The following is a 17,359-nucleotide window of genomic DNA, read 5'->3' on the forward strand; positions in this document are numbered from 1 at the left end:
AGGGACCTCGAGGGCTGCAGCAAACCCTGGTGTTTGAAACCGTTTCCAGGAGAAACCTGGATGTGTCAGATGGGTTCGGGTTTCAGATTAGTCACTTCTGCGAATTCCTGCGTGTTTTTGAAAATGTTCTGTTTCCTCTGGGCTAAGACAAAGCTGCTGAATGCTTCAACGTCGCCCCGTCCCGCTGCGTCTGTAGGACACCAAAGCCCAAACACAAACTTTGGGTGAAAAAGAGCAGAATCCGAGTGGGAGTATTTAAATTCTGTTGTGATGCAAATGCTGAGAGGGGCGTTTGTAACCGTAGCCATCGAGATGAGATGCGTGTATCAAAAATAAACTTTTATTTCCCTTACCGAAGCCCCTTTGTTTAATTTAGAGGAGAAGAGCCTCTCCCCGCCCTCCTACCTTCCCGGTAACTTTAGCGGAGAGGGGAATTGTTGTTAAATCCTACTTTTATCATGCACCTGGCTCTGTGCACAGCAGCTGGGGCACTTTGTGATTCCCTTTAACCCCAGGGCTGTGTTACAGCACGGGGCTTTCCCCCCCTGGCTGTGCGTGGCTCAGGTAGGCTCTCGGCACCCCTCCGCTCTCCCTCCTGGCTCCCAGCTCTTTCAGGGCTGGGTGCTGGGAAGGACCGAGGGGTGTTGATGATTTGGGTTGTGCAGCTCAGTGGCTGGAGCCTTGGCTGTCTCCTCCCCTTCCTGAGCTTCAGCCCCAGCCAGCGCGGCTCTGGAATGACAGGCATTCCTGCGCCAGGGGAGCTGGCATGGGCGCCTATTTATGAGAATCAAGTGCCTGGGCTCCGGGGGACGGGGACGGGACCCTCACCGCACACCCTGACACCGCTTCGCCTCCCGTAGCCGCCGCGCTCGCCCAGCACTGGAGCCTTGCCCATTTGTGGCCGTGGATTTACCATTTCCAAGGGCTCCGGAGCTCTCCCGGGGTCCCGGCTGGTTTTTCTCTCCCTTCCCGCTGCCTCCCGGAGAGCCGCTGGGGTAGGGATCGGATGGGGCAGCCGCACTTCTCCAGACCGGTCAGTCCGGCTGCTTTTGGTGAGTAATGGAGGGCAAGGGAGAGAGGGACGGCGGGGCAGGACCGCAGGTGAAACGGAGGAGTCGGGAGGGGAGGAATGCAACGCGGGGCTTGTGTAACCTGCGCCCGGCTGGGAGCCGGGAGGAGAAACGGGAGGAATCACTCCATTTCCTTCCTTTCTCCTCCGTCCCGCGCGGTGCTGCGTTCTGCTGGTCCACGGGCAGGCTCCGAGCTCAGGTTTTTAGGGGTGGCTGCGGGGGCACGAGCTTTGCGAATAAAACTGCCTCCTTGTGTGCACAGCACCCCGCTTTTGGGGCTTGGCAGTCGCCTCTCTGCTTGTTTTCTCTCTCCTCTGCTAGGTTGCTCTCGGCTTGAGTTTTAGCTGATGGGGTTTGGTGGATGGGGAGAGCCGATCCTCCCCTGTTTGAGGCTTTGGGAGCGGTGCTGCTTCCCAAACACCGCCCGGTGCCGTGCCTGGGACTGGGATGCGCTGGAATCTGTTTCTGCTGTCACATCCCCAGGGCTGGCAGCTGCCCGGCCCGAGCTGCCTGCTCCGTGCACCAAATTAGCTGATTTTTACAGAAACACTTGACAGCAAGCTCCCCGAGGGACAGATGATTTCTCTCATTCTTTTTCACTTTTATGACTTTGAACCTCCCGAGCGTTTTTAGGGCTCAGATTAAAGCGGTGACTTTGCTCCCCACCCCCGGTTCGCTCTGGCTGGTCTTGTTCAAGAGCTGCTAAAAATAAGTGGTATTGAGAGAAGAAAACTTCATCCTTCTCCGTGGCGATGGGCAGCGTCTCCTTGGGTTTAGGGGCTGGTAGAGGATGGATACGCCCCGTCTCGGCCTCATCTCTCACCAGGCACCAGAGCTGGGGGTGACTTTGAGAGGAGTGGGGTCACCGGCACGATGATGCTGCGCTGTGCCCGAGGCTGGAGGCCGGCAGCCCGGGGGTTCCTGCAGCTGGTCTCGGGTCTTTGCTCGTGGTGCTGCTTGCGGAGCTCCTCTGGAACAAATTGGGACTTTGGAGAGACGGCTGGGGTGTTAATTTTGGCACGATGCTGGTGAAAAGGAAGGTCAGGGGAAGATTATGGTGATCAGCAATGTGCAAAACCCGAGGGCTGGGACTATTTGAGGCTGCTTTGTGATCGCAGTCTTCTCTTGCTTTAAGGTCAGGATTTGTGTCTTCCCCGGACCCTTCAGGAAGCGCGCGTGAAGTTTCCGAAGCTGCTATCGGAAGCTAGAAACGTTCACTCAAAGCGCTTTTCTGATGCCCTAACCTTAACAACGCTTCCATCAAAGGAGTCTTTGTTTGCTTGTTGGGTCGGAGCTGTTCGCTTGAAAGCGTTTTGCATTCTGAGCTGCTCGGCCTGGCACGAGGAGGCTGAGTAACCCTGCGGCCCGTGCACCGGCGCCGTTTTGGCAGCGGGAGCGTTTGTTGCAGCGCGGGCTGGGCTTCGCAAGGCGCTCTGGCTGTAGCCTGAGGTCCAGGCTCTGCTGCAAAACGTGCTCCCGAGGTGCGGTAACGTCGGGGTTGTAATGAGCAGCAAAAAGCTCCCGATGCACCTGCAGGCCTGGGGACAGCACAACAGCTCGGGGAACGGAGGTGATTGAGGTGCTGGGAGCTGCTGCCGCGGCATCGAGTGCCTAATTTGTCCTGGTGACGTCTGGCTTTCGGTGAAGCACTCGCAGCGTAGCACGGCCCCGTGAATTGACAGACCCACAGCAGCGAGCCTCGAGGCCACGGCTGAGGCAGAAGTGCCCGGTGAGCTCCTCGTGAACAGAAATCCTGGAGCTTGAGCTAATTACCAGTTACCACTCCAGTGCCACCAGTCACTGCTGCAGTAAGGGATGGGCTCTGGGGGAAATGTGGTTTGTCCACAGTAGCAATCTGGCTCCGGAGCTCACGATTTACACGCTGTGAGTCCTCTCCAGAAGGAAATGAGAAAGCATCAGCGTGTTCTTCGTGGGGCTCTGTCCAGAAGGATGGAATTAAAGAGCTCTCCCATCCCCGGACAGGGGCAGAGATCCTGCTGTACCGCGGGTGAGATGCATCTGCTGGGACTCAGGGCGGCTCTGCCAGCCCTCGGGTGTCTGCAGAGACATTTTGGGGAGAAAAGCAGCAAGTTCTCATCTTTTCCTAACAGCTTTTGTCCTGTCCTGGGGCTCGCTGACCCTCCTTAGAGGAGGGTTGTGCCACTTTGTTCATGAGCACTGGAAATCAGCCGTTTCCCTCCCAGGCATTTAGGAATAGAATATGAATTGTCAGCATCTGGGAGCCGCTGCTTTGATTTCTTCACATCCTCCTTGCTTTGTTAGGGTCCCCAACTTGGGCCTTGAAGTGATTTTCAGTTTATGTAATGGTGTGTCAGCCCAAAACAAAATAAACTTCTCCATAGCCCTGCTGGCTTTTGATGGTGTGTGGCCTGAGTCGAAACGGTTCCAGAATTCACCAGGACCCCGTTCTGCAGTGACCTGCGCTCGATGCAGCTTGGCTCTGATTTTAATTCTTGAATTCTCTGCCCCAGAGGCCCAGCTGTCTCGTAGTGTCGCAGGTATCCTCCCTAGGAGAGATGACCCTTAACGAAGTAAAGGATTTTTGTTCATGTTGGTGCCTGAAACCTCTGCGGTGCCTTTTTCTGGGCTGGTAACACACTGCACAGAAGGGTTTTTTGGGGGTTGAAGGGTGAGAATCAACTGTATTTGCTCTTGTGACAGCTTCTCCTGCCTAGGACCTTCATGGGGCTGTTAGGCCGATGTATTTATGTGCTGGTCTTTCCTGCAGGCCAGCTAGATAGCCGCTTGCTGTTGCATCCCATGAGAACAAGCGTGGCGTTCCTCTGCCCCCGCAGCTCTGCCGGTCTGACCCCGGAGAGCCGAGGGGAGCAGTGAAAGCTTTGCCACCTTTAACAGGAGCGGCTGCCCCAGGCCTGGCAGCAGCTTTGGGAACAGATGACACGTGCCGTACCACAGCCACGTGCTGAGGGCGCCGAGCTTGGGGACCAACTGCACGTCTCCAGCCTCTGCCGCCGAGGTGGCTTCTCTGGGAGAACATCGCGGCAGCCACCACCTACCCCCCGTGCCCTTGCCCACAGGGTGCAGTGGGTGAGGAGCTTTATTTCTGCCTGGGTTTTAGTGGTGAGATGGGAGCGTAAACGCATCGCAGTCTGCAGAAGGAGGTTTGGAAGACCAGCTGGCCAGGCGGCTCTTGGACTCGCCGCGTCCCTCGCTGCTGGCACCATCGCAGCTTTCTGCCTCCTCGTGTCTCCAGCCCGTGCCAATCGTGTGACGCTTCCCGAGACTGCTGCAGCCCAAACGTTTTGGGTTAACGCAGATCTGATGCTTAAACAGCTCAAATTCACCCGCTTGTTTTGGTGGAGCAGGATCCGGGCACACACTGAGCATTACGGAGGGATCTGCAGCGGCTTCAGGTAGGGAAGGGAGGCAGCAGCCGGGGCACGGCTCCATCCCCAGACCCACAGGGTCTGTCCGAGGCATGGCAGCAATGCACTGAAGTCTCAGCAGGTGTTTTATCACGGAGTTTTCCTCAACCAGGGCTGTGCAGCAGGGTTGGGTGAGGACTGCGGGTGTCGGGGTGCGCTCTGACAGCTCCCGGCCACTCCAGGGCCACTTGGCTGCGACGGGCACTTCGCGTGGCTTTGGTGGAAGGGCTGAGCAGCTCGTTCTCTGGCACGGGGACACACTGAGACCTGCTTACTGGAAAGCTCTTGACCTTCTCATGACTCCCCTGGCTTTACCCAGGCCCGCACAACCTCGCTTAACCTTTCCCCATAAATTTAAAATGCATTTTCCAGCCCAGGACCACAGCGCAGGTGAGGCTGACTCCCTGGGCGCAGACTTGCCACACAGGTCAGCAGCCTGAGTGTGAAGGCATCAGCTTCTGATGCTTCTCCTCCTTCCCTCTGGGTCTGGTTCCTCTCTCAGCCCCACTGCCAAGCATCCCCGGTGCTTCCCCTGCAGCTGCCCTGGGTATGAGCCACAGCCTCGGACCCTCCTGCCCCTCATGGAGGACAGCGAGGAGAGGCACGGAGAAATCCACCTTGAAATCCGCCTTGCCAAGGCTCCTTTCACTGCGAGGTGCCCTCTCTGAGCACCCTCTCGTGGGAATTTGAGGTGGAAACAGGCTGTGGCTGGAGGAAAGTTCCTTTTCCAGGGGTGCGTGAGCACCATCCAACGTGAGCAGTCACCAAACAGGGAGGGTGTTGAAGGTACAGCTCCAAGAGCACACCTACAGCTGCCGAGCTGCCTGCTAATTAGCAGCAAAGGCAATTCGTAATTGCATCAGAGCAGGCTATTTTAAATGTCTGTGTCCACACGGTAATTATGGGGTGGGAAGGGGAAGTGTCACGGCAGGGATCGGGCACCCCGGGCCCTCCTGAGCAGCCTCCCTGTGGAGCTGGAGCCCCCGGGTGTGCGGGGAGGGAGCTGCTCTCATGGCATCAATGCCTGGGTTTTGCTCTGCTGGGAGCACGGGGCGGTGAAAACGACTTGGGTTGGGGCTGTGCGCTAGGGGAGGGCGCGTGGTGTGCCCGGCCCCCCATCTTCCATGGCTGTTTCTGGGCAGAACTGGTGCTAAAACACCACAACTGGGTGTTTAAAACACCAAAACCCAGTGTTTTCGTGTTGGTCAAGCCCTGATTCACGGCACAAGCCGCGGCACGGCAGAGGAACCAACCTGCAGTTATTAGATATCGATGGCGAATGTCATGACGAAACCGAGCTGTTGTGTTAACCTGCCTGCTCGCAGCTAGTGGCAGCCAGGCACCTGGTGCAAAACTCCACCCCGAGCTGGTATTCGGGTTCGACAGCCAGGCCTGGGCTGCAGGAGCTGGTGAAACAGATCCTTCCCCACGGGATAAAGCTCGCACGTGGGCTTTCCCCCACCCTGCTGCCTCCAGCTGTGCCTGGTTTGGGGTCGTGGTGTGTCCCCGATGGTCCCCACTCATCCTTTTGTGTCCATTCCTCCTCCCCAGCTGCTCGGAGGTGACCGGCGGGGGATTGCTCCTCGTCCTCCCTCTAATTGGAAACGGAGACACCGCAGCTCGCTGAGGTCTCCCTTCATTAATCCGTGGACCTGACCGTTGAGTTTTCTTTTAATAACTCGTTCTGCTTAGCGCAGCACTCCGACGGCTCGGGTGGCAGGGCACATAGGTTACATTCCTGAGGGCGATTCAGAGAAGGGACACGCACACACACACACACACACACACACACGTGAAACGAGCTCGGTACGGCCGTCTTCGGTGCTGATGCTGCCCCTGGGAGAGGTGTAGGGCACCGAACGTGGGCTCGGAAGTGCCTTGGGTGGCTCTTGGGATCCAAATTCAGCACGCGGCTTGTGCCTGGCGAGCAGTGCCGTGAATACTGCTTCTTCAAATCGCACGTACCACTCGGGGTAATGTGCTGGTCTCTGAAGAAAGTGCCTCTGAGCATCCAGACAATTCAGCTCTGGGTTTCTGGGAGCTCGAAATGCCATTTTGTGTGTCCCTGCTTCCTCCCTCCCTCCCTCCCAGCAGAAAATCACAGAATAGAACCACACAAAATCGCGGCTCGGTGCTGACATCTCGGCTGCTACGTTCCACCCAGATGCTCTCCTGTTACCAAGCCAGCTTTTTTAAAAAGCAGCTCGGACACTGAATTATCATCCTTTTTTTCCCAAATAAACGTGGACTGGCATCGGTTTCTCACTGGCTGTGAGTGAGCTTTCTGTAAGGGGAATGACTTTATGTTAAAAATAAATAAATAAATCCACTCCCAAACCCTCAACCATCACTGCATGAAATTTGGAGTCCAGTAAGCAGGAGGAGAGAAACTTGTGCAGCACTGGAAGGATCGTGAGTTTTAGGGGAAGTCTGAAATGGCCACAATCAGCTCTGCAAATAGTTTTTTTCCCTGCTGGCTAGCACAGCAGCAGGTCGCTTCCCTGCCACTCCAGCCCCTTGATAAACCTGTGTCCTGGGCTGGTTTTCCTCTTCCTCCATCACAGCTTAAAGACCACACTTCTCACATGGGATCTGGATCCTCTTTCTGAAATATTCTCCATTTTCCCTTGTGCTGCGAGCTCTTCTCTTCCCTGCTGTCCACTGGTCTTCGTTTCGCTTGTGCTCAGGGCAAGAAGCTGGGATCCTGCTGTGCTGTGACCCCCTGTGCCCACCCAGCTGCCCCAAGCTTCCGAAATCCCACGCCGGGCAGCACTGCAGCTCCACCAAAAGTCAGCAGCTGGGGTTTTCTGGGTTTATTTCCCATCCTCTGCTCTTACCCACATTGGCAGGAGTCTGCTTTTATGCACTGGAGTCTGTTGTCCTCGGCGGGTGTTTGATGTGACAGGTACGGTGTCAGCTCCTTGCCCTCTGCGCGAAGAGGCTTTCCCCTAAAATTCCTTTCCCAATCTCTTCGCCCCAGGAGCTGGGATTGCTGGCTGAACTCACCGCCTGGCCCAGGGGGTGTTGGCTTTTCTGCAGGCGCATCACAGGGGCTTGTCTGAGACTGACTGAAGGGCCCTTGGGATCCCAGGAGGTTTGCAGACTCCACACTTGACCCAAAGGCTCAAACATGAGCTGCACAAGGGCGATGTGCAAGGCAGCACCCCAGCCTGGCACAGGGTGTTGGACAGGACCTTTGTAGGACCAGAGGAAGTCTCGAGGCTGTTCCCCATGGTTTGTGCTCCCACGGGGCTGGGGTGCTCCCGTCTTACCCCGTGCCAAAGCCAAGGATTCGCAGCCTGCAGGCGAAGACCACGAGCAGCCCGCCAGCTGCCTTCACTTAGGTTGTGCATGCTCAGATTTTTTTTCCTGCAGGCTCTGCTGGATTCTGCTGACTGTAAGCGTTCCCTTGTAAGCGTTCCCTTGTAAGCGTTCCCTTGTAAGCGTTCCCTTATGTTCCTTGTGTTTCGCCCCATACCCAGGAACCGGCAACGCCAGGCGGGCCAGGACTGGAAGTCACCAGCAGGGTTTTGTGCTCTGGTTGCACTTCCCAAGTCGTTCCTTTATGAAATTTGCTGCACTAAGGCAGGGTTTTTCTGCACGTCCCTTCCCACCTCCGTGTCCTTCTTGCGTTGTTCCCCAGAGACCCGGAGTGCAGTAGGTGGAGCGCGGGCCCGTATTGTGTTGCTTTCCTGTGTGGTTGTTGCTCTTGGCTGGCGATGCCGGCCTGATTTAGAGAGGAAAAATCAGCGAGACGGAGCTCCAGCACGGGTCTGGCAGTTGTGCTGTGCGTAGACGGCCACGAAAAGGGGCTCTGCAGGCTGGGGGCTGCGTGTTCGTGTCCTGACATGGGTCTAGCACCCGTCGCTTCCAGCTGCGGATGAGAAACCGCAGTGGTGATGCGAGGTCCTTGGGCGAAGCTGTGGCACGGCAAACTCCAACTAACCCTCGGTTCGTCAGGAGGTCTCTCAGCAGTCCCCCTTTGCACTGTTAACTTTGGACACCCCCTCCTCGTCTCCCCGAGCCAAAGAGCAGCGGGTGACGTGGAGGCGTGGAGTCTTGCTGCCTCCTTTGCATGAGCACACGTCGCCGTTTCGCAGGGTGCGAGGGGCTGGCTGGTGGGAGATGGCAGCTGTCCTCTGCGGCACGAAGGTAAAAACTCCCTCTGTGTTCTTCCCCGTGCAGCTGAAGAGGTGGATCACCCCCCGAGCGATGCCGGCATGGGGGTCGATGTTCTGGAATCGGGCGACACCACGCCTCCCACCAAGAGAAAAAGCAAGTTCTCGAGCTTCGGCAAGATCTTCAAGCCTTGGAAGTGGAGGAAAAAGAAAAGCAGCGATAAATTTAAGGAGACTTCGGAAGGTAAGGGGGGCGGCAGGGTGGGAATCCCTCCTCCAGCTGGGGAAGCTGCGCTGAGCCCGCTGCCTGCTGAGGGCGGCTCATGGCCACAAACCTGAGCACCGGCACACGTGAGAGCCAAAGCGTGATTTGGGCGATGGGCTGGCACCTGCGAGCTCCCCAGAAACACCTTGCTGCGGAGCAGTGCTCACAGATGAGCAAATTCCTCCTTGGAAGGAAGCTCCCGAGGCAGCCGCGGGGAGGGAGGGTTTGCTCCGTGATCACCAACCTAGCGCGAGGCGCAGGCCTGGGCGTGCAGTCCTCCCACCCTCCTATTAATCCGGGCAGTGCAGTGAAATTCGAAGCCCTTTTACTTCTTCCAGAGGCCTTTAAAACAAAAAACAAAAACAAAAAAAAAATCGTCTTGAACTTCTAGCCTACCCTGTTTTCTGAGTGCTTTTCTTTTTTTTTTTTTTCCGATTTAATTATCAGTTTTAGAACGAAAGATTTCTATGCGAAAGCCAAGAGAGGAGCTGGTAAAAAGAGGGGTTCTGTTGGAAGACCCTGAGCAGGGTGAGTCTGCACCTGAGCTTCTCCTCCGCCTGTCTGTGTTCTGTGTGGCTCACCTTCCTCTGGCAGCACCCCCCCTTGATTGCAGCCCTCCTTCTCGGGGAGGCAAATTTAAGGGCTCTTACTTGCTGACGTGGTTCTTGTCTGTCTGTCTTGCCCTCCTCGCTGTGCACCTGGCAGGGAAGGCAGCCTGCCTGCCTGGTTAGGAAGATGTCCCAAAAAAAGAGCAGTGCCTGGCTTGGACATCTTTCTGCTGCCAGCGGGCGTCCTGCGTGTCCCTCCTCACCCTGTCCCTCGTGTGCGTGTCCTGGTCCAGCCACCCCGTCCCGTCCCGTTAAGCCCCTCCAGCACATTTGGGCTCAGCACCTCTGGCTTGTTCCCATCACACTGACCATCGTGGGAGAGGCGCTGACCTCGGAGTTCAGGTTTGAAGGCTTTAGGCATGGAAAAAGGAGCCAGGAGCTGCCCTGGGGTAGGGGGATTTCCTTGAGGAGTTACTTATATTTGGCCCTGTTGTGGCTTATTGAAGGTTTTTATCGGGGTGGCCCTTTGGGGACCCAGGAGTTGGGCTCGGTGATCTTTGTGGGTCCCTTCCAACTCGGATATTCCGTGATTCTCCTACTTTGTCATCCCTGCTGTCTGAACTGGGGTCAACCTGCCAAAATAACCCTTCGGCCAGCTCAGTTCACCCTCGGGTGTAACAGGGAGAGGGCAGGAGCGGTGGCAGAGCAGCCCACCTTAGCTTTGGCTAAGCCCACGCTGGTTCTTCTAAGGGTGGGTTCTTCTAAGAAAGGTACCAAGTGGAAAAGTGGAGGTAAAATTACAAAAAAAAGGTGGTTTTCAGAGCCAACCACTGAAAGCTAAGCTGCGAAGTAAAAGCTAACAGGGTTGTTTGCAGCTGCCCTGTAATAAAAGCCACTTACAGCCACCTGAGGGGGTGAGTGCTGGGCTGGAGGAAGAATTCCCCGTGGTACACGAGTGTAGGAGGTCACAGGATGAAACTGTGGAGGAGATCAAAGGCCTCGTGTAGCAAACTTCCCGCTGGAGATGACAGAGGAGAGGTCTTCCAGACGGTAAGGCTGGACCAGAAGCGTGGCTGAGAGGTGGAATTGTTTTCTGCTTGCAGTCATCTGATCTGGCCTCAGGAGCAGGAGATGGTTATAAACGGGACAAAGTGCAAGCCCAAGGGATGAGGGAGCAATCAGGATTGTCAGGGGGGTTAGATTAGAAGGTGCAATACCTAAATCCCTTTATTCTATGATTTTTAAGACCCTGGAAGGGTCATGAGATGGGGGGGTAGGTTTCTGTATTTCCTTGCAGTTTTACAACCTGCTCTCACAGGGTCAGCTAATTCTCTTAGGCGAGTCCATAGCAAAAAAAAATAGATAAATCTGGAAACCCCTGAGCAAGCAAGGAGGTGGGGAAGAGGCACAGCAGAGGCTTTTTGAACCCCGGAGGCCGGGAGGTCGTGCTGCTGGCCCTGACCTTGGGGGAGGCTGCGGGAGCAGCGAGGAGCCGGCGCTGTGCTGCAGCTCCCTGCCGGAGAAGGGCACGCCAGGTGTGAATGACTAAGGAAAAGCAAGATCGTACTGTTCCTGCCTCCCTGGCTGAAAACTCCGGCTAGCCAGAGGCGATTGCTGCTATAAAAAGCTCCCAGCTCATCTCTTGAGTTTCAGCCCTGGCCGGGGAGGAAACTCCCTCTTGCTGCTGTCTGCACTTCCTGCATTTCAGGGAAGGGCAGAGCTGTTTTCCATCTCCTTGCAGGAACCAAGGCTTTTTTTTTTTTTCTTTTCTTTTCTTTGCAGAAAAAGAAAGCCTGGGGAGCTTTCAGCTTGGCACCTTTGCTTTCAGCTTCTGCATAACACCGGGACACTTCTGCATAACGCCGTGCTCCCCTAGGGGAGGGGAGGGAGCATCTCGGGGTGGGGAGAAGAGGGCAGGGGGATAAATCAGCAAAAATTGGAGCAGCAGAACGTGCTACAACACCTGGCAGGCTTGTGATGCTGTCCACGAACTGCCTGAGAGATGCTAGGCTGAAAATGCTAGGGATTGTGAGTCAAACGGGTGCTGTACGTGCTCAGGTTTTCTTGAAACAGAAAGCGGTCAGAGCAGGCACTGCCCCTTAAGAGGGACGTGAAGCCTGAATCTGGGAGTAATATTATGAGGTTGTCCTGTCAAGGCAGTTAAGGAGGCAGAGCATGGTTGAGGATTTCAGCCATTGGTAGAGCTTTAAGCGCTCTCAGAAGCATCAGGATCAAGCAGGGCTGAAAAGATTTGATTTATTTATTTACTCCAGAAAAGGTCTTGCTTCTGACATTTGGGAGACTCCATGCTGGCATCTACGAAAGCAGAGGCTGTCAGGCTGATGAAGATGCATTGTTACATCTGATTAAAACAAAGGTGAAAAGTGAGGAAAGCTGCACTGCGGGCACAGCAGTCATCTTTCTGCCCAATTCAGAGTAGAAACGTAAGGAAATAGAGGTGCTCCAGCTCATTTTAAGGAATGACCAAAATCTACCATTTCGTGTCCAGTAGAAGACTTGGTTAGTGTTGGATTTTGTGTAGCAGCAGAAAATGTGATTGCTGTGTTGGGGTGAGGGGATGTGGAAGCTGCTGGAGGCTCACTGTGACCCCAGCCTTGCTGGGCACACCAGTAAACGTGGCAGCATTCTTCCTAAATAAGGAGGCAGGTGAAGAGGCTGCTGAAGAAGAAAAACACTCGATGGCACCCAGTGCTGTAGTATTTTGCTTGTTGATAATGAAATTGAGAGCTCTCAGCCCGAGCTGGGGTTGGCTTTGCTGTGCTCTCCACTGCAGGAGGGAGGCAGAAGATCAGCTCTTGTGGAAGCCAGAGAGAAATCGGTGCAGATCGGTGGCAGCTCAGCCACGTCTCTTCTCTCTCGTGCTTTCTGAGTGTTTTCTCTTGTTTCTCTCCTCCCGTCCCCTTGCAGATGGTGAGGATGCAGAGAAGCTGAACCCGCCGGCCCTGAAGAATGGCCACACGGTCCCCATCGGTGGTCCCGGGGCCGGTAACCCGGACAGCCAGGAGGAAGAGCCCCCGAAGTCATCCAGCCTTAGGAAGCCTGTTCCAGCTGAGGAACCAAAGAAAAGACAAGGTAAGAAAGCAGAGTGTGCAGGGTTGGTTGCTTCAGGTTCGTATGGGACTAGCTTTGAATTCTCACCTGATTCTTCCTCCCTCCTCTGGGCCGTGCAGCCTCTGTAACGGAGCTGTCTCACCTTGCAGGCTCATCCAGCAGCCAACCTGGTCCCGAATCGGAGCCAGCGCAGGAGCCCCACGTTCCCAGGCAGCCTCTTCTTCCTCCGAAAAGACCTCCCTCCACGTCCCAGGAGGCAAACGAGGTGCAAGCCAAGGATCCAGCACCCGCCAGCAGCGCCGCCAAAACCGCGCCCACCACCACGGCCCCCGTGGCAGCAAAGACAGTCAGTTCCACAGCTGCCCCCTCCCCAGCCCCCAGGACTCTGCCCCCTGCTCTTGCCGGTGCCAACACTACTGCTCCCGTCACCACAACCAGCACAGCTCCTGCCAAGCAGCCTCCCGTCCCGCCGCCCAAGCCCGTCAACAGGAACAGCAACTCGGTGCTAGGTGAGTGCCTCTGCGAGCTGCCGTGGTGGGTGCTCCACGCACAGAGGGGAGAGACTGTGCTTTGGTATGATTTAGAGGATCTTGTATCACAAACGTTTGGTAGTTTTTGCTGAAAACAGCTCAGTTTGGGGTTAAAAGATCTGCCAGCGTGTAGCCAGGGCATCCGTGTGCTGAGAGCAATTCCTGGAGTGCTCTGCCCCGAGTCACCCGCTGTGTCGGACGGGCACGTTTCCTACGTGCTTGGAGCTGAATCTTCACACTTAGGGAAAGAAAGAAGCGTCTGAGCTCTGTTTCTAAGCAGAGGAGCTGGGAGGAGTTCCTTAAAGCTGAGGTCCTGCCCTGGTCAGGACTTTTCGAGGCGCTGCTGGGGAAAAAGAGCCATCTCCAGTCACCAGCCTGGTCGTGTTTCTCAGGTCACCTGCTGAGCTCTGCAGTGGGCCAGCAGAGGTGTGGGGATCTCAAAGCGGAGCCGTTCCGCAGGCGTGGTTTGGGAGGCAGCGGCAGGAGCTGAGGTTGTGTGCAAGTTACCATCTGAACCAGCCTGGGCCACTGCTTTCCGTGCAGACTGCATCCCCCTGCTCGGTTTGGGGCTTCTCCTTGCCCTAGCAGGTTGTGCAAGTGACCTCGATGTGGTATTAAACACTCCCGTATGCCAGACCAGCTCGATTAGTCCGACCGTGCCTGAGCACCCGATGAAATGCTTTCTTGTTTTCTTTAAGCTGCTTGCACACGTCGCAGAGGGTATTTGAAACGCCCCAGCACTAATTGCAGGAGGTACTTGTGGAACAAAAACTGGGGCTGGAGACAGCAGGCTGGCCGACGTCTGCCCGGACCCAGCCTCCCCAAAATCCGGGGCTGGGTGCAGCTGCAGGGGTGCGGAGGGGAAGGGAGGAGAGCAGCCAGCCCCTCGTCTCCTGGAGGAGAGAGCAGAGGCACGACAGATCTGTGGGTGCCATCGAGGCACGAGCCTCGTTTTGCTGCTGTGGACAAGCAGCAGCAGTGGCACTGGCTTTGGGAGGTCTCTGGTGCACGCTCTGACTCCAGATGTGTTTCAGTCGTGCTGCTGTAACCCGGGCAGGGAGAGCTGTCGGGGTGCAGACCGCCCGTTTGGTCCCTCCTGAAGCCGCTCTGTGCTCTGAGGCAGCAGCTGCAAACAAGGCTAAGGCAACGCTGGCCCTTGGGGACTGGGATTTTAATCAGCTTGAAAAAGAAAGCAGGGCACGGGGTGCCCTCCGGACGGCTGGGAGCTCTGCGCAGCCCCGGTGCGTGGTGCTGGGGGCTTCAGGAGCAGCAGCTGCTGGAGCAGTGGATCCGGCCGTGGTGGCACTCGCTGTCTTCCCTCCTTATCTTGCTGGTTCAGGAGGATGCTTTAAGTGGTTCCTGGCCCTCTTCTGTCTCCTCTTTCTCCTGCCAACTTCTCGGTCCCTTTCAAAATCCGTCTGTCTCTACCCAGAGGTGACCCGAGCCTGGTCCCGCCAGGCTCCAAGCACGGCGGAGGGGACACTGCAACCCCTCCGGGCTGGCGCTGATGGGAGCTGAGGGCACTCGGTGTTTTCCACAATCTGGCTCTTAATCTACGAGGGGAAAGTCTAAAAATGCTAAACATCCCAGCAATGTGCCCACCTCTCTCCAGTTATGCGGCCTTATCTCGGCGGGGCGCTCCCTGCCCGCAGCACCCTCTTGTGGTGCGCGACTCCTCCAGCTCCCTCGTGGGGCCGGGCTCTGTGACCCTCCTCTGCTCCGCTTCCAGCAGCTGGCAGAAACCTTTCCAAGCCCCACGGGTCACCAGAATATCGATGCTGAAGGCTGCAGGCTCCTACGGCAAGAGCAGAGCGGTCTTCACGGGTGCAACTTCTTCCCTAGGACCTCAAGGGTGTTCTAGGAACCTCCTGCAGCTGTTTTTCTTGATATGATGTGATTCCAGTTTCTTCCCGTCTCCTCCATCACCCAGACAAATCCGATGAAGATTCAAGGCTCTTATGTAGTTTTGGAAGCTTTAGTGGTTTTTTTTGGAGCAGGGCAAACGCTTGTCCTCAGGCAGGAGCTGCCAGCAGCAAGGTGTCCTTGGGCTGGGCTGGCAGATGAAGGGGATGGGGAAGGGGAAGGCACGCTGCTGCCTGCAGCTCTGCTGCCTTTTGCCTCCAAATAAATCACAGAATCACAGAATCACAGAATTTCTATTTCTTCAACATGCAAGGGAACCATCAACACAACCGGAGTCTGGGGTGCCCTGCATGTCTCAGATTCCTTTGCAAAGGGATGCTGGAAACACAGCCACGAGGTGCCCTCCATCCATCCCTGCGCTCCTTGGCCGCGTGCTGGCTCTGGGGGAGCTCCATCTGCTGCCATCCGAGGGGCCCGCGTGTGCCTGGCTGCTCTCCCAGCCCTCACCTTTGCTGCGGGAAGGGCGCTCTGGAGGCTCGCAAGCTGCTGATTGCTGGCCCCTCGTAGCAGAAGAGCAGTGGAGACGGTTGGGGCCGAGGTTCTGAGTCCGTTGCTCTTACTCCACGCTGGCGAAGGGCACCCGGCTGACGCCCCGTTAACTTTTGTGCTCCTTTGCTTTCCAGCGGAACTTTCTCAAGCGATGAACAGCGGAACGGCCTTGTCCAAGCCTTCCCCTCCTCTCCCACCGAAGAGAGGCCTCCTGCCTAGCACCACGACAGAGGCAGCACCGGCTTCCAAGCCCCCGAGCGACAGGACGCTGACGGCAAGCCGCCCCGTGCTGATCCCCATGCACATGGCCCCCGCGTACCCACCGCCCTCGCCATCGCCGCCGCTGCCCACGCACGTGCCACCGGAGCCTCCCCGCGTGCCCTTGCCCACCTCCACCCCCGTCCTGGACCCTCCCCGCTCCCTGGACCTGCCCAAAGAGCCCCCAGCTCCTCCCGAGGACTTCAGGCCCCCCGAGGCGGCGAAGAGGACGGCGGAGCAAGGCTTCGGCGAGCCCCACGCGCTGCCGCGCCTGCCCCAGGTCCCGCTGCACATTCGGATCCAGCAGGCGCTGGCCAGCCCCCTGCCCGTCACGCCGCCTGCCGACGGCTCGCACCGAGCCCACTCGCTGCTCTTTGAGAACGACGCCTTCGGGGAGGACGGCGGCACGCTGGGCAGGACGAGGTCCCTGCCGGTCACCATCGAGATGCTGAAAGTGTGAGTACCTCCCCGGCACCTCCAGTGCTTCCCCGACGCGCTGGAGTTGTGCCCCCTGCTTCTCGCCCCTCAAAGAAAGCAGCCCCGGTTTCTTTGCAACACTCCAGAAACCCATTTTGCCCCTTGGCTGAATCTTTCAGCCCCTTAGGGGCCCCGCTGCATCTTCCCTGTGAAGTTAACCCCAGTTCTGCAAATTTATCACTCCCAGGGAAATGTGTTCCGGAGTACAAATGCAGGCTGGTGCCAGCAATCAGGCCTGGCTTTAATTGCACGAAGGCAGAGCGAGGTTCTGGGTTTCATCCAGTCGTGGCCTGCATAACCTTGCCTTTTGCAAAGGGAAGCAGGAAAGGGGCTGTCTCGTGTGTACCAGAGCTGAACCTGAAAGTCCCAGAGCAGGGTAGCGAGAGGCTCGCTTGTTTCTGCGGTGAGCCTGTCTCTGGCATTGCCCCCGAGAGCTCCCTGTGCTGTGGGGAGAGGATTTTGGGGGACGGAGCAGGGTCACGGGGCTCTTCTGTCTCTGGTTACGGGGCTCCCCCAGACCTGCCTTCCATGGGCTGAGTGCAGCCAACAGGGCTTCACGTCCAGGGGATTCCCCGGCCCCGTGGGATGTGTTGAGATGTCATTGTGAGCTTCTCGTTAGTCCAGACGATGAGGAAGAGGAAGAGGAAGACCAGGAGGAAGAGCAGGCTCCGGGCCCCCGTGTGTATATCGGAGATGTGCCGTCCGTAACGATCATCCCCAAGCTGGTGCCCCAGGTGCTGCCCGAGGAGCAGGAGGGAGACGAAGGGATGAGCGACTCTGACTCGGAGGGGCCCATCCTGTACAAAGACGACGAGGATGAGGAAGAAGATGAAAGCCATAACAGTAAGGCTGTGACATTGCAGCTCCCTCCTTGCCCCTGCTGAGCTCGGTCCTGGCTGTACCGTGAGCTGTATCAAAGAGCTGGCTCACGCAGCGCTTGCAAGCAGCTGGCTCTTGGTTTCATGCCCTACCACGTCCTCTCCCCTGCCTTTTCAAAGCCTGCAGCAGCCAAACCTGTGCGTTCATCTGGTGAGATGCTCTCCCTCCAGCCGCAGATGGTTAATGCAATAGCCTGTGCTGTCTCACCCCTTCAGGTGGGGCGGCATCAGCCGAGCTGCTGGCATGGCGCAGGGATGCTGGCTGCCGCTGTGCTGACCAGTTCTGGCACAACTGGGAGCTGTGGTGCTGAGCTGGGAAAGCAA

The 17,359-nt window shown here is 56.9% G+C and overlaps 1 protein-coding gene across 8 annotated transcripts in view; it reads left to right on the plus strand.

Annotated features, from left to right (window-relative positions):
- PHACTR4 (phosphatase and actin regulator 4) overlaps window positions 1–17,359 on the plus strand; it is a 38,554-nt gene that overhangs the window by 15,761 nt on the left and 5,434 nt on the right. For 6 of the 8 annotated variants that reach the window (XM_082777577.1, XM_082777576.1, XM_082777580.1 and 3 more), the window contains 6 exons: window positions 8,663–8,839; window positions 9,308–9,388; window positions 12,337–12,501; window positions 12,630–12,989; window positions 15,557–16,136; window positions 16,777–17,000. In XM_082777577.1, coding sequence (XP_082633703.1) covers window positions 8,698–8,839; window positions 9,308–9,388; window positions 12,337–12,501; window positions 12,630–12,989; window positions 15,557–16,136; window positions 16,777–17,000 — 1,552 coding nt within the window. In that variant the 5' untranslated portion in view covers window positions 8,663–8,697. Of the gene's footprint in view, window positions 1–565; window positions 1,053–8,186; window positions 8,579–8,662; window positions 8,840–9,307; window positions 9,389–12,336; window positions 12,502–12,629; window positions 12,990–15,556; window positions 16,137–16,776; window positions 17,001–17,359 lie in introns of those variants that run through there. The other 2 variants (XM_082777575.1, XM_082777582.1) reach the window with 2 other exon arrangements.

The sequence above is a fragment of the Aythya marila genome, assembly GCF_965140915.1.
Source record: "Aythya marila genome assembly, chromosome: 22".
NCBI classification, from domain to species: Eukaryota; Metazoa; Chordata; class Aves; order Anseriformes; family Anatidae; genus Aythya; species Aythya marila.